We start from the raw sequence: 14,689 nt of genomic DNA on the forward strand, positions 1-14,689 counted from the left end.
ATAATTATACATACTTTATAGAGATAGGGATTAGTAATACTGTAAGCATAGGATTATCCAGTTTATAAAAGCTTCCCTACCTTCAGTTCTGTGACCTTAGGTATGTCACTTTCATCTCTGGGCCTGAGCTTTCCCATCAGCTGAAACAGGTGAGTGATTCTCAGTGGGATGGTAGTGAGGAAAAAATTGGAGAGTAGGAGACTGCTTTCAGAATGTACTTCCTCTTGGACACTCTGCTACACCCTTCATTGAGGTACTCCCTGGTAGAAAACCATTGCCTTGATAAGTCACTTCAGTTACTTAATTGAAGTATTGTATCCCTTGGGCATGCTGGTTAGGAAAAATTTAGAACCCTCAAACTAAGTGACCTTTTTACACTCAGTTATGGCATTTGATGATCCCTGCAGTCTACATGCATATGTGCTTTGTATACTGAATGGCTGATGCCAAAGGTATTTCTTAGGTCTCAGATCTCTCGAGGCAGAAGGGATCTTTCTATACTTTTCTTTCCTAAATGTTAAGGTAAAATATGAAGGATAAAAGAATTTAAGATGTTGACTTATTATCCCCCTTCCAGTTGTAAAAGACATTTTAATAACTTTTGTAGAATTTAATCAGACAGATCAGAACTCCTTGTGAATACAATTGTGAGCCAGTTTTTTGAATGCCGTTCTCATGGTGCCTCAGTCAAGCTTACCTGGTGGATTTGTGTCTGGCAGGGAGTGAAGAGCAAGGCCAGCCTACCCAACTTTCTTGACCACATCATTGCCTCGGTGGTAGAAAATAAGAAAACCTCAGATGCTTCAAAGCGGGCCTGCAACTTGACTGATACCCAGAAGGAAGTGAAGGAGATGGTGATGGGGTTAAATGTGCTAGATCCCCATACTTCTCACTCCTGGCTTTGTGATGGGAGGCTTTTGTGTCTCCATGACCCCAGCAACAAAAACAATTGGAAGATCTTCCGGGAGTGTTGGAAGCAAGGTCAGGTAAGCAAGAATAAGTCGTTCCAAGGGCCAATTCTCTGCCTGCCTACCACAGCTACCTGGACAATTCCAGGTCTCTCTTTTTGCCAGGGCGATTTAGACATAGTGAGGTTATTGTAATAGCCTTGCTACTTCGAGTTGTCTTGGGTTTTTAAAAGCAAGGAGATGGCCAGGCACTGTGGCTCACGCCTGTAATCTCAGTACTTTGGGAGGCCAAGGCAGGCACATCATCTGAGGTCAGGAGTTTGGCCAACATGGTGAAATCCTGTCTCTACTAAAAATACAAAAAAAATTAGCTGGGCATGGTGGTGGGTGCCTGTAATCCCAGCTGCTTGAGAGGGTGAGGCAGGAGAATCACTTTACCTGGGAAGCAGAGGGTGCGGTGAGCCAAGATCATGCCACTACATTCCAGCCTGGGCTACAGAGCAAGATTCCACCTCAAAAATAAATAAATAATAAATAAGTAAAAGCAAGGAGATTACTAAAAACACACTTTGCATCCTCTTGTTTCTAAGCTGTATAGTTGTGTGTTCTTAAAAAGGCAGTTGAAATTTCTGTTAGGTGGTGATCTGGCATTGATATCTTTAGAGAAAAATCCTTAAGTGTGATTTTAAGATGGGGCAGAGGAGGGGTTGGAGGTAGGTAGTACTTTTCTAGGCAAATGTTTTAAGGCCACACAAGTTTTTTGATAGTGTGATAACACTCCCTAGTTTAAAAACTTTAGCAGGTGCTTGAGGAAGGGGAGCTCATGGCATTGTCATTTTCAATATGAGGAAGTGTTCTCAAAGTTGGACTTGTCAGATTTTTGTCCTCTCACCTTAAAACAGTGGTAGGTATTAGGGCAACAGAAGTGATTTCCCCAGGGTGAGAATCAAGCATAACAATGGAGTAGAAGCATTTCCTTTCACTTTAGTTGACATGTGGAAATCCATGGATTATACAACTAGGAAAGAACAGTAGAGCTTCCTGGAGAAGAGGAGGCTCTCCTCAGGAAACCCTCCTATTCTGTCTCAGCCCTAGAGCTGGAAGTTTTTCCTAGATTGCTCTGATTGGGATATTTTTGTTTCCACAGCCAGTGCTGGTTTCGGGGGTACATAAAAAGCTCAAGTCTGAGCTCTGGAAGCCAGAAGCCTTTAGCCAGGAATTTGGAGACCAGGATGTAGACTTGGTGAACTGCAGGAACTGTGCTATAATTTCCGATGTGAAAGTTCGGGATTTCTGGGATGGTTTCGAGATCATATGCAGTAAGTAGCTTTTATATCTAGTTCAGTGATAGCAGACTGGAAAATAAGCATCTATATGCCCAGCTCTGCCCTTGAATAATAAATTATATTCTGGGGCATAATGGGACTTGAAAAAATAAATAAATAAAAAATTAAAAACAGACAGCCGGGCGTGGTCGCTCGCTCCTGTAATTTCGGTCTTTTTGGAGGCTGAGGCGTGGATCACTTGGGGTCAGGAGTTCAAGACCAGCCTGGCCAACTTAGCGAAACCCCACCTCTACTAAAAATACAAAAATTAGCTGGGCATGGTGGTGTGTGCCTATAATCCCAGCTACTCAGGAGGCTGAGGCAGGACAGTCACTTGAACCCAGGAGGCAGAGGTTGCAGTGAGCCAAGATGGCACCACTGCTCTCCAGCCTGGGTGATGGAGTGAGACTGTCTCAAAAATAAATAAATAAATAAATCCAAATTATACCCACTTGGTGGGAGAACATTCTGCCCTGATGCCAACTGTGTAGCTTACATGGCAATCACATGACTCCCAGAGCATGCCTGGACTTAATCATGTGATTCCATGGGCTGTGCAGAGCACTTTCACTCTGAGGAAGGGGGATAGAATCCCCATAAGATGGAAAAATAAGACACACACTAAAGTAGCAAGTGAGGAAAACAAAGCCCACCTTGTCCATTATGGGGGTTTACAAGTCTGAAATAAAAGGTTAATCTCCCAGGGCCAGGCGCGGTGGCTCACACCTGTAATCCCAGCACTTTGGGAGGCCGAGGCGGGTGGATCACAAGGTAAGGAGATCGAGACCATCCTGGCTAACATGGTGAAACCCTGTCTCTACTAAAAATAGAAAAAAATTAGCCGGGCATGGTGGCAGACACCTGTAGTCCCAGCTACTCGGGAGGCTGAGCCAGGAGAATGGCATGAACCTGGGAGGCGGAGCTTGCAGTGAGCCGAGATTGGGCCACTGCACTCCAGCCTGGGCAACAGAGCGAGACTCCATCTCAAAAAAAAAAAAAAAAAAAAAGATTAGTCTCCTAGGCTGGGCGCAGTGCCTTACGCCTGTAATCCCAGCATTTTGGGAGGCCAAGGCAGGCAGATCATCTGAGGTCAGGAGTTTGAGACCAGCCTGGCCAACATGGCAAAACCCCATCTCTACTAAAAATACAAAAATTAGCCGGGCGTGGTGGTGGTCGCCTGTAATCCCAGCTACTCAGGGAGAATCGCTTGAACCCGGGAGGCCAAGATCATGCCACTGCACTGCAGCCTGGGTGACAGAGCAAGACTCTGTCTCAAAAAAAAAAAAAAAGAAAAAAAAGAGGTTAGTCTCCTAAAAGTTACTGTTGAAAATCGGACACCAGCCAAACCAGCAGATGTTTGTGGGAGTATTCTCTGTCTTCCAGAACGACTACGGTCAGAAGATGGGCAGCCAATGGTGCTCAAACTCAAGGACTGGCCTCCTGGGGAAGATTTTCGAGACATGATGCCAACCAGGTTAGTGACCTGCGGTGGTGTCATCTTCAGAAGCCATCACAAAGTAATCACAGAAAAGTGAAATTTGTCTATTGGCTTTCTTCCCCTATAACAAGCTAAGTCATCTTTCCTGCGCTTTTATAGGTTTGAAGATCTGATGGAGAACCTTCCTCTGCCAGAATATACCAAACGAGATGGCAGGCTCAATCTGGCCTCTAGGCTACCTAGCTACTTTGTAAGGCCTGATCTGGGCCCCAAGATGTACAACGCCTATGGTATGAGGGAGAGGCTAAAATTGCTCTTTTGGGGGACTGTTGTTCTTATTTCAACTATAGAAGGATATCTGTGGTCAATGTCGGGTATAGAGATGATTGCAGGCAAGTGCTGGAGAAGTGAATAGTATCCAAGGTGGTCTTGAATATGTTTGCTTTTGTCATATTGGTTTTCATAACATCCATGTGGGCCCAGACCGTAAGCTTACATGTCTCCAGTAGTGAGGAAGTTTCCTGTTAAGAACTCTACCCAAGGAGCCATATTCTCGAGTATAAGAGACTTGACAGAATAATAATGAAGAGGTCTGGGTGCCATGCTACCCAGCCAGTGCTTTGTTAAGGCCAGTGATGACCTAAATCACAGTGAAAGCTCAGCTTTATCTGAATACGCCCTAATGCCCATATCTGTTTTGTTTTTCATGGAGAGATCGTTTTTTGGAGGTAGATTTGTTCCATGGCCAGTGTCAATGAGAAATCAGTCTTAAAACAGTATAAAAGAGATGAAAGTGATTTCTTCATAAACAAATAGACTTCACTCTCCTAATTTTACTCATTTAACAACACCCTTGAGCATGTTTTCAGATGTAGTGTCGATGTGGATTCTTCCGAATATTGGCCCTTCACCTTGCATATTTTCCTTTCTCCTTTAGGGTTGATAACAGCAGAAGATAGAAGAGTTGGTACAACAAATCTTCACTTAGATGTGTCTGATGCTGTTAATGTGATGGTGTATGTTGGGATTCCCATCGGGGAGGGTGCTCATGATGAAGGTATGCTTTCTAGAATCCACTGCTTTAGGATGGTGAGGCTTTGTCTTGGGAATACAGTTGGGTGTTTTCATCCTTAGGGCCAGTGGCTTTTCCTTTTTTTTTTCTTTTTCTTTTTTCTGTTTTTTTTGGGGGGGCGGGGAGGCAGAGTCTCGCTCTGTCCCCCAGGCTAGAGTGCAGAGGTGCGACCTTGGCTCACCGCAACCTCCGCTGCCTGCCGCGTTCAAGCGATTCTCCTGCCTCAGCCTCCCAAGTAGCTGGGATTACACCACGCCCGGCTAATTTTTGTATTTTTAGTAGAGACGGGTTTCGCCATGTTGGCCAGGCTGGTCTCAAACTCCTGACCTCAGGTAATCCGTCCGTCTCAGCCTCCCACAGTGCTGGGATTACAGGTGTCAGCCACTGCACCCGGCTTCTTTTTTCTTTTCTTATTCCCCTGGTGGCTTTTTCTTGTTTCTTCCAGGTCTGATGGGAAGTGGGTGCCCAGTGGATGTTGCTAGATAAAGGGGGAGGTTCTAATAGAGAAGAGTACTACTTTGCGTATCTTTGACTAGAGTCTCTTTCTAGAAATGCTACCCTTTTCCACTTTGTAGCCTCACAAAGAGAAATGAAGAAAGGGCAGAGTTCTGATCTGACCTATCAGCCAGATCAGCTGTGGAGTGACAGATGATAAAGCCAGGACCTTCATAAAAATGAAGCATAAAAGTGATATTTTGCTGTATTTATACTTCCTGCCATCTCAGTGTTAAAATTAATACATGTTCATTATGGAAATTTCAGAAAAAGGGATACTTTTTTAAAAGAAAATAAGTAACTCAAAATCTTAAGGTTCAGGGATAATTTCTTTCTTTCTTTGTTTTTTGTTTTTTTTTTTTTTTTTGAGATAGAGTCTCACTATGTTGCCCAGACTGGCTTCAGACTCCTGGGCTCTGGCATTCCTCCCACCTCAGCCTCCCAAGTTACTGGGCCTACAGGCAAGGCCACTGTGCCTCACTTTACATTTGCCTTTTTTTCTTTTCTTTTTTTGTTTTTTTCTTTTTTCTGCAACTTCTGCCTCCTGGGTTCAAGCAATTCTCATGCCTCAGCCTCCCAAGTAGCTGGGATTACAGGCGTGTGCCACCATACTTGGCTAATTTTTGTATTTTTAGTAGAGATGGGGTGTCACCATGTTGGCCAGGCTGGGCTCGAACTCCCAATCTCAGGTGATCCTCCCACCTCAGCCTCTCAAAGTGCTGGGATTATAGACATGAGCCACCATGCCCAACCTACATTTGCCTTGGATTCTGCACACCTGCAGCATTCATTATGGTGTAGGTCATTGTAATAGACAAGCATTAAAAGCCAACCCTCTTCACTTGGCAGTGATGCTTTATGCTTTGTAGGCTTAAATCCAGAATCCTAGTGTTTGAAGGGGTCTTGAGAGAATATACAGACTCCATATACTTGTAGCGGAAGATAACCTGCAAGTTAAACATAAGATATGGCAACACAGTTTAAGCAAAAAATATGTTTTAAGGGGAAATTATACCTCCAAAAATGCTGAATCTCTAATGAGTAAGGAAGGTTTAATGTTGTTCTGTGTGTACGGAGCTTAGACCAGTATGAATTTTCTGATTCTGCCTTAACATTATTCCAGAGATGGAGAAGAGTAAAAACTCAATTTGTTTAAATTGGACATTTCATTTCACTCAGTGGTACTGAAATGGCTGACTACATTGAAAGTGTCATTGTGCTCTTTTCAGAGGTACTCAAGACAATTGACGAGGGAGATGCCGATGAGGTGACGAAGCAGAGGATTCATGATGGAAAAGAGAAGCCAGGTGCTTTATGGCACATCTATGCAGCCAAGGATGCAGAGAAGATCCGGGAGCTGCTCCGAAAGGTACGCCCCTGGGTGGGCTGTGCTCCCAGCTCACATATCAAGAGTCTGGTTGCTGAGACACCCTATCTAGGGTTTCTCATGTAGAGTCCCTTGGCATTAAAGACCTGTTGGCCATGATACCTCTGGTGGAAAAGCCCAAAGGCTTGAATCCACACCTAGAGGATGTTGACTAGAATAAAGTTTTGCCATCCCCACCCCATCTTAGGTCATTGCTGCAGCAAGTTGGATTTATGCTGTTAATAATTTTTAATTTTCCCATCTTTGGATTTGATTATGGCTTCAGGTTGGAGAAGAACAAGGCCAAGAGAACCCCCCTGATCATGACCCAATTCATGACCAAAGTTGGTACCTGGACCAGACCCTCCGTAAGCGACTCTATGAGGAGTATGGCGTGCAAGGTTGGGCTATTGTGCAGTTCCTAGGTGATGCTGTTTTCATACCTGCTGGAGCCCCACACCAGGTGGGTTCCTGCTTGGGGGTTGGGCTGAACAGTTCCATGGGCTTTCTTATTTCTGCTTTTCTTGCTAATCTACCAAGAGATTTAAGTAGCTGGATTAGACTGATCTCTCTTATGCTGCAACTTATTTTATGCTTTTATTTTCTTCCTTGTAACATTAAGGCTCATTTAAAAAATTTTAAACAGGGCGGTCCTGGTAGCTCAACGCCTGTAATCCCAGCACTTTGGGAGGCCGAGGCGGGTGGATCACCTGAGGTTGGGAGTTCAAGATCAGCCTGACCAACATGGTGAAACCCCATCTCTACTAAAAATACAAAATTAGGCGGGCGTGGTGGCACATGCCTATAATCCCAGCTACTCAGGAGGCTGAGGCAGGAGAATCGCTTGAACCCGGGAGGTGGAGGTTGCAGTGAGCCAAGATCGCACCATTGCACTCCAGCCTGGGCAACAAGAGCGAAACTCAGTCTCAAAAAAAAAAAAAATTTAATGCAAGCTATTAAAGAAAAAGTGACAAGTCCTAGCTCAGCTACTTGTAGCATACTCTTCTTATCAATCCCCTTATCCTACCTTCCCAATCTAGTTTCTTTCCTCAGAGATAGCCTACTGTTAACAGTTTGGTGTATATTTTTCCAGAACATTTTCTGTGCAAATACTGATATTTTTATGTATTTCTTTTTTCCTTTTTCTTTTTTTTTGTTTTTTTGGTAGAGACGGGGTTTCGCCATATCACCGTATCAAGCCCAGGCTGGTCTTGAACTCCTGAGCTCAAGCGATCAACCTGCCTCGGCCTCCCAAAGTGCTGGGATTACAGGCATGAGCCACTGCACCTGGCCATTGCTTTTATTTATACATTTGCACTTACAGCTTTTCTGTGTTGTTATAAAAATGGAAATATTATACCTATTTCTCAAGGGTTTTTTTTAACTATATCATGGACATTTTCCATATATTATTGAATCTCTAATGTCTGATATTTCTCCTTTGCACTTTGCCCTTCTCAGGTTCACAATCTATACAGTTGCATAAAAGTAGCAGAAGACTTTGTATCTCCAGAACATGTAAAGCACTGTTTCCGCCTGACTCAGGAATTCAGGCATCTCTCTAACACTCATACAAATCATGAGGATAAACTGCAGGTAAATAACTCCTCCCTCTACCCCACTCTGTCTTCTCATTGCATACTCACATACATTACGCAGAAAGCACATTCTCCTTTCTGAGGGTATTCTCCGAAGGTCTAATTGTGGAGGAGAAATGATGCAGGGAAGAAGTTTGGGGATATGGAGTCCTTTTAGGAAGCATTTAATTTTTTTTTAAGTTTTTCTTCTTTTTTACAAAAATTAGCAGGGCATGATGGCGCATGCCTGTAGTCCCAGCTACTCAGGAAACTGAGGCAGGAGAATTGCTTGAACTGGGAGGCGGAGGTTGCAGTGAGCTGAGATCATGCCACTGCACTCCAGCCTGGGCAACAGAGCAAGACTCCCATCTCAAAAAAAAAAAAACCAAAAAACAGTTTTTCTTCCTTTTAATAGAATGGGGTCTATGTTGCCCAGGCTGCTCTCAAACTACTGGGCTCAAGAGATCCTCTCACCTCAGCTTCACAAAGTACTGGGAATACAGGTGTGAGCCACTGCTTAACCTAATCATTTCTGTTGTGACAGTCCTCATTTCTGTCCGTTTCAGAGTTATAGTATTACAAGTGTTAGTAACTAACTAGACTGACCTCCACAAACAGGTGGAAAAAGCACTATGGCAGTGTGTTCTAAGCATGTTTCTGAGAAGAAATATTGCGCTGAAGCTGCTTCTCATAGCAGATTTCTATGCAGACTCAATTTCTTAGAGCTCTGCTAGGGATTACAGTTCATGTCCCTAAGAACTGTATCCCCTTGTAGAGCAGAGCTGAACAATCAGATTAGGTTTCCTCTGCTCTTGAAATGGATTGGAATTTTAAGGGCAGAATTTCATCATTAATACACTTAGGTACTTTAGTTGCATAAAAAGAACAAAGAGGGCTGGGCGGGTGGATCACGAGGTCAGGAGATCAAGACCATCCTGGCTAACATGTTGATACCCCATCTTTACTAAAAATACAAAAAATTAGCTGGGCGTGGTGGCACACACCTGTAGTCCCAGCTACTTGAGAGGCTGAGGCAGGAGAATCACTTGAACCTGGGAAGCAGAGGTTGCAGTGAGCTGAGATCGCGTCACTGCACTCCAGCCTGGGCGACAGAGCAAGACACCGTCTCAAAAAAAAAAAAAAAAAAAGAATAAGGAAGCAGAATTCTCTAGGCTTTCACTGTGGCCTCTTTTTTTCTGGCATGCCTGTGGCTCAAGTGTATCTTTTTTGGTTGTTGATAGATCAGATTGAAGAGGTTTTGGAGTGCAGTGGCGTGATCTCGGCTCACTGCAAGCTCTGCCTCCTGGGTTCATGCCATTCTCTTGCCTCAGCCTCCCGAGTAGCTGGGACTACAGATGTCCACCACCACGTCCAGCTATTTTTTTGTATTTTTAGTAGAGATGGGGTTTCACCGTGTTAGCCAGGATGGTCTTGATCGCCTGACCTCGTGATCCGCCTGCCTCGACCTCCCAAAGTGCTGGGATTACAGGCGTGAGCCACTGCGCCCAGCCTGAAGAGGTTTTTCTTAATTGCTGGTAGATTCAATCACCTTCAACTCTGAGTCTGATGCACTTTTCCTTTCTTTCTTTTTTTTTTTTTTTGAGACAGATTCTCAGTCTGTCACCCATGCTGGAGTGCAGTGGCATGATCTCGGCTCACTGCAACCTCTGCCATCTGGGTTCAAGCAATTCTTCTGCCTCAGCCTCTCGAGTAGCTGGGATTATAGGCACCTGCCACTGTGCCCGGCTAATTTTTGTAGTTTTTTAATAGAGACAGGGTTTCACCATCTTGGCCAGGCTGGTCTTGAACTTCTGACCTCATGATCCACCCGCCTCGGCCTCCCAAAGTGCTGGGATTACGGATGTGAGCCACTGCGGCTGTTTTTTTTTTTTTTTTTTTTTTGAGACAGAGTCTCACTCTGTCGCCCAAATGAAAGTGCAATGGTGTGATCTTGGCTCACTGCATCCTTCGTCTCCTGGGTTTAAGTGATTCTCCTGCCTCAGCCTCCCATGTAGCTGGGATTGCAGGCATGCACCACCATACCCAGATAATTTTTGTATATTTTGGTAGAGACGTGGTTTCACCATTTTGGCCAGGCTGATCTCGAACTCCTGACCTCAGGTGATCTGCCTGCCTCCGCCTCCCAAAGCGCTGGAATTACAGGAGTGAGCCACTGCACCCAGCCAACCATAAAGTTTTTATACAAAGTATAATCAATGTTGGTGTTTGTTTGTTTATTGAGATGGAGTCCTGCTCCGTTGCCCACGCTGGAGGGCAGTGGCGTGATCTTGCCTCACTGCAGCCTCTGCCTCCTGGGTTCAAGCGATTCTCCTGCCTCAGCCTCCCGAGTATCTGGGGATTACAGGCACGTGTCATCACACCGAGCTAATTTTTGTATTTTTAGTAGAGACAGGGTTTCACCATGTTGGCCAGGCTGGTCTTGAACTCCCGACCTCAGGTGATCCACCTGCCTCGGCTTCCCAAAATACTGAGATTACAGGCGTGAGTCACCGTGCCCATCCAACATTGGTGTTTAGATAGAATGAGAATATAAAGGTAACATGTCACCTTATCCATAACACCTTTCCTGAGCTAGGGATGTTGGGTGTGTTTCTGCAGTCCCAGCCACTCAGGAGGCTGAGGTGGGAGGATTACTTGAGCCCAGGAGCTTTGAAGCTCTCATGACCTATGATCACCCCACTACACTCCAGCCTGGGCAACAGACTCTGTCTCTTTATTTAAAAACAACAGGCTGGGTGCGGTGGCTCATGCCTGTAATCCCAACACTTTGGGAGGCCGAGGTGGGCAGATCACAAGGTCAGGAGTTTGAGACCAGCCTGGCCAATATGGCGAAACCCCGTCTCTACTAAAAATACAAAAATTAGCCAGGCATGGTGGCGGGCGCCTGTAGTCCCAGCTACTCGGGAGGCTGAGGCTGGAGAATCGCTTGAACCCAGGAGGCAGAGGTTGCAGTGAGCTGAGATGGCGCCACTGCACTCCAGCGTGGGCAACAGTGTTAGACTCCATCTCAAAAAAAAAAAAAAGACCTTTCCTGACTACCCTGTTTAGAATAACAACTCCTGCTCCAGCACTACCAGTCCCACTTTCACTACTTTATTTTTCCTGTAGTATTTTCACCATCTGAGATATAGCTATAGATACAGATATAGATATATTTTTTTAATCTGTTACTTAACCCTACTAGAATGTAAGCTATTTAAGCTCTGTGAAGGCAGGAATTTTACATTTTACTCACTGCTTTTCCTTAGCACAATGTCTGACACATAGTAGGTATTCATAAATCTTTGTTGAAACAATGCAAAAAAATTAATGGAGAATAGTAAAAGAGGGACTTGGATGCCCATGACCCAGCTTAAGAAATTATAGCACACATACATATACAGCAACTACATGGTTGAAGCCCCCATGTACCCTTCCCCTTTGCATTTCCCCGCTTTTCCTCCCCAGAAATAACCTGTTTGCTTGTCAGCCCTTTAAAAGAAAGCTGTCTTTATTCTCTTCACTTTAATATGCCTGTTCACTTTTTTCAATAACTTTTATTGTGTGTTCCAATTTCACAGGTAATATATCCAAATCAGAAAACATATAAGCACGAAGGGAAAAAATAGGCCATAATCCTGCTTTCCCCTCTTTTGTTTTAATGCATCCTTATTAGCTGTAGAACCTTAAGGAAGCCTCTTAACCATATAAGGAAGCAAAGTTCTCCAGGTGTTCACTGTGGCCTTAGTTTCCGCAGTTTCTCCTCTGTAAATTGGGCATGATAATAATAGAACCTACCTCATAGGATTCTGTCAAGGATTAAGCAAAGGTCCACATAAAGAGCTCAGCAGCAGCGCCTGCCCAGGACATAGTAAGCACATAAATGATGGTGATCAGATAGCCTTTCACATAACTTCATTATTCTTTTTTGAGTACACACCTCATGCCCTATGTGATTTGTAAATGACTGTGGGGATTGATACAGGAACGCACAGTCCTTTTTGGGAGTTTCCCCACTAAACCAGTAGGCTTACAGTCAAGGTAGAACATACATTTGCATGGGGCTGCTGTGAACTGACTTTGCTGTACACCTTCTCTAGGTGAAGAACATCATTTACCATGCAGTGAAAGATGCGGTTGGCACCCTCAAGGCTCATGAATCCAAACTGGCAAGGTCCTAGGCATGGAGAAACTCCAAGCTCCCCTGCGAAGCAGGTCTTTCACTCACAACACTTAACAGGGAACGGCAGGGCTCTTTGCTGGAGCAGAGGCCCTTCACCCGGAGCCAGTGTGGTCAGTATTCCAAACTCTCCAGCCACTCTCTTCTACGCTGCCTCAACACCGAAGGTTGACACAGGAAAGTCGTACTGTTCACACACACAGTTTGAGACTCCAAGCCAAGAGTGCCACATCCCTATCCTGTGGCCTTTTGGAAATCCAAATTGCCTGAACATGGCGGGGCTTTCCTGCACATTCTCCTGATTTGAGATTCACGGGCACACCTTTCTTTTCTTTTCCTCTTGTGCCTAGTTAAGTGGGAATGTGTTTGGAGATAGGGGAAATCACATAACTGGTACAAGTATGGGGTAATTGCTTAAACATGCCTGGTGGAAGTCTGATAGCGTCTCTGCACATGACCTCTGACAAAGCCCATCCCAGGAGACGGGGTGAAGCCATTCCCCACACTCTCCTGTGAACACTGGAGTCTTGCAAGACCCAGGGAGAACCCACTGCTTTTCCCAGGAGGCTCCAGGATTAGGAAATGTGTGTATTTAGTGAAAAATAGGTTTGTAGTGAAATAGTTACTATTTCATGAAAGTAGATATTTTTAGAATTTTTGAAATACCACAGTTGTTTTCCTGGATTATAAGGAAAGGCACATTACATTTAGTCTTCCTTTCGATATAAAACTCTTTGAAGAAATATGATTTTTAGAAATCAGCTACCCATTATAGCACAAAATCAGCCAAAGCAGAATTTTTTAAAATTGGCTTTTTTAGGATTCTTTTTCTCCCCCTCCCATCTTAGTCTTACCTTGAGGGAACAGTCATATGAGAAGGAACTTTGTCACGTCTAAGCTGTGGTGTGTTCCCCATGTGTGTGTACAACACTGGTGACTCCAGGAACCATTTTCACCTATTACCAGTGTTCCCTGGGGACTCCTCTTAACGTTTCCAAATGGGAAGGACAGTTGATTTCCAACATGAGGTTTTTTGTTTTTTATCCAGAAATATTTTCAGCAAAACTTTCCAACTGAGTGGAGTCTGATTAAGGATTTATTTGAAAATGGTGGGATTCATTGGCCCATAGGTACATTGGAAAATGTATCTCTCTCCAGCTGTACTGTAGTGCCCTGCAGGCTGTTTATATGTTCACAGTTACTTTTTTTTTTTTTTAATGTCATTTAATGTAGAATACTTTTAATTTCACTTTCTGTATTTTAATTTTGTTGAAGGGCTGATTGGGATTTCCATGTTCTTATTAAAAATCTAACAAATCTGTTTGGAGTGGACTAAATTATTCGTGTACCAACCCTTCTAAAATCAACATCAGATTGGGAGTTGGGTTGGAGGTGGGGGATTCATTTCCAGGTCTTCATGACTGTGCTACACCCAGATATTTTTCTTTGCTTGTTGAGACTGTGCCATGTTAGGAGAAAGGAAAGTGCCAGGGTGAGGTCAGTATGGTTTGGGGAATTGGGGGTAAGGGGAAGGGGCCACATGAATTAGAGGGTAGAAAGAGAGACATGTTTCCCCATACTTTATGCTTTGTGAATGGAGTGGGAAAGTTGGGGTCCTCCCTTCCTGTGGCAGAGTCTGGGGGGAAGGGTCATGGTGTGTAGCCTCAGCAAAGTTGGACAGTCTGTGGTGGGATTCTTAAGCAGGCGTCCTGGCTGCCTACATGAAACGTGTGGCCATAGATCCACCTTAGAGATGGTGGGAGACACTCATGTGGGATTTATCAAGCAGTAATTAAAGTGTTTCATTGTGGGGTGAGAACAGACTGCATTCCAATTAGGAGATGCTTTCTGGAGAGGAAGTTGTAAAGAATAGCAAGAGGGGTTATCAGAGGCTGCTTTTCTGGAACGTTTTGGGAAACATCTTCCAAAGTGTTTGAACCTGGAAATATAATTTACCAGGTTAGAAATAGACCATTGTGTGGTTCAGGGATACTGAGCTTGAATAAGACCATGACTCTTTGAAATACACAGTTCTGAATGTGTCCTTTCAGCCCAGATGGGCACAGGTTGATGCTGTGGTCACCCGAAGGATTACACCTCAACATAAAGGGTAGAGGAATGCAGAAGCTTTAAAATGGGACAGGAAAGGAGAGCAATAGGGCTGGGGGTGTTGGTGGATGGTTGGAGGTTGGTTGCTTTCCTGAAGATCAGGAGGCAGGCTAGCCTACATTCTGGATATAAATGTCTTTAGAATCAGGACATTCACTGCCACTAGTGCTTGCTGATGGGGGTGGAACTGGAGCCCCAGGACCCTCTCGCAGCCCCTCT

At 44.4% G+C, this 14,689-nt stretch overlaps 1 protein-coding gene across 3 annotated transcripts in view; it reads left to right on the plus strand.

Annotated features, from left to right (window-relative positions):
- The window catches only part of KDM3B (lysine demethylase 3B), an 84,336-nt gene extending 70,654 nt beyond the window's left edge, over positions 1-13,682 (plus strand). For all 3 annotated transcript variants that reach the window (XM_004042585.5, XM_031011772.3, XM_055389131.2), the window contains 9 exons: positions 720-986; positions 2,056-2,227; positions 3,617-3,707; positions 3,831-3,961; positions 4,609-4,728; positions 6,468-6,607; positions 6,891-7,067; positions 8,066-8,200; positions 12,282-13,682. In XM_004042585.5, the coding sequence (XP_004042633.1) occupies positions 720-986; positions 2,056-2,227; positions 3,617-3,707; positions 3,831-3,961; positions 4,609-4,728; positions 6,468-6,607; positions 6,891-7,067; positions 8,066-8,200; positions 12,282-12,362 (1,314 nt within the window). In that variant the 3' untranslated portion in view covers positions 12,363-13,682. The remainder of the gene's footprint in view (positions 1-719; positions 987-2,055; positions 2,228-3,616; positions 3,708-3,830; positions 3,962-4,608; positions 4,729-6,467; positions 6,608-6,890; positions 7,068-8,065; positions 8,201-12,281) is intronic.
- Positions 13,683-14,689: the final 1,007 nt, after the last annotated feature.

Source organism: Gorilla gorilla, chromosome 4, assembly GCF_029281585.2.
Source record: "Gorilla gorilla gorilla isolate KB3781 chromosome 4, NHGRI_mGorGor1-v2.1_pri, whole genome shotgun sequence".
Classification (NCBI taxonomy): Eukaryota; Metazoa; Chordata; class Mammalia; order Primates; family Hominidae; genus Gorilla; species Gorilla gorilla.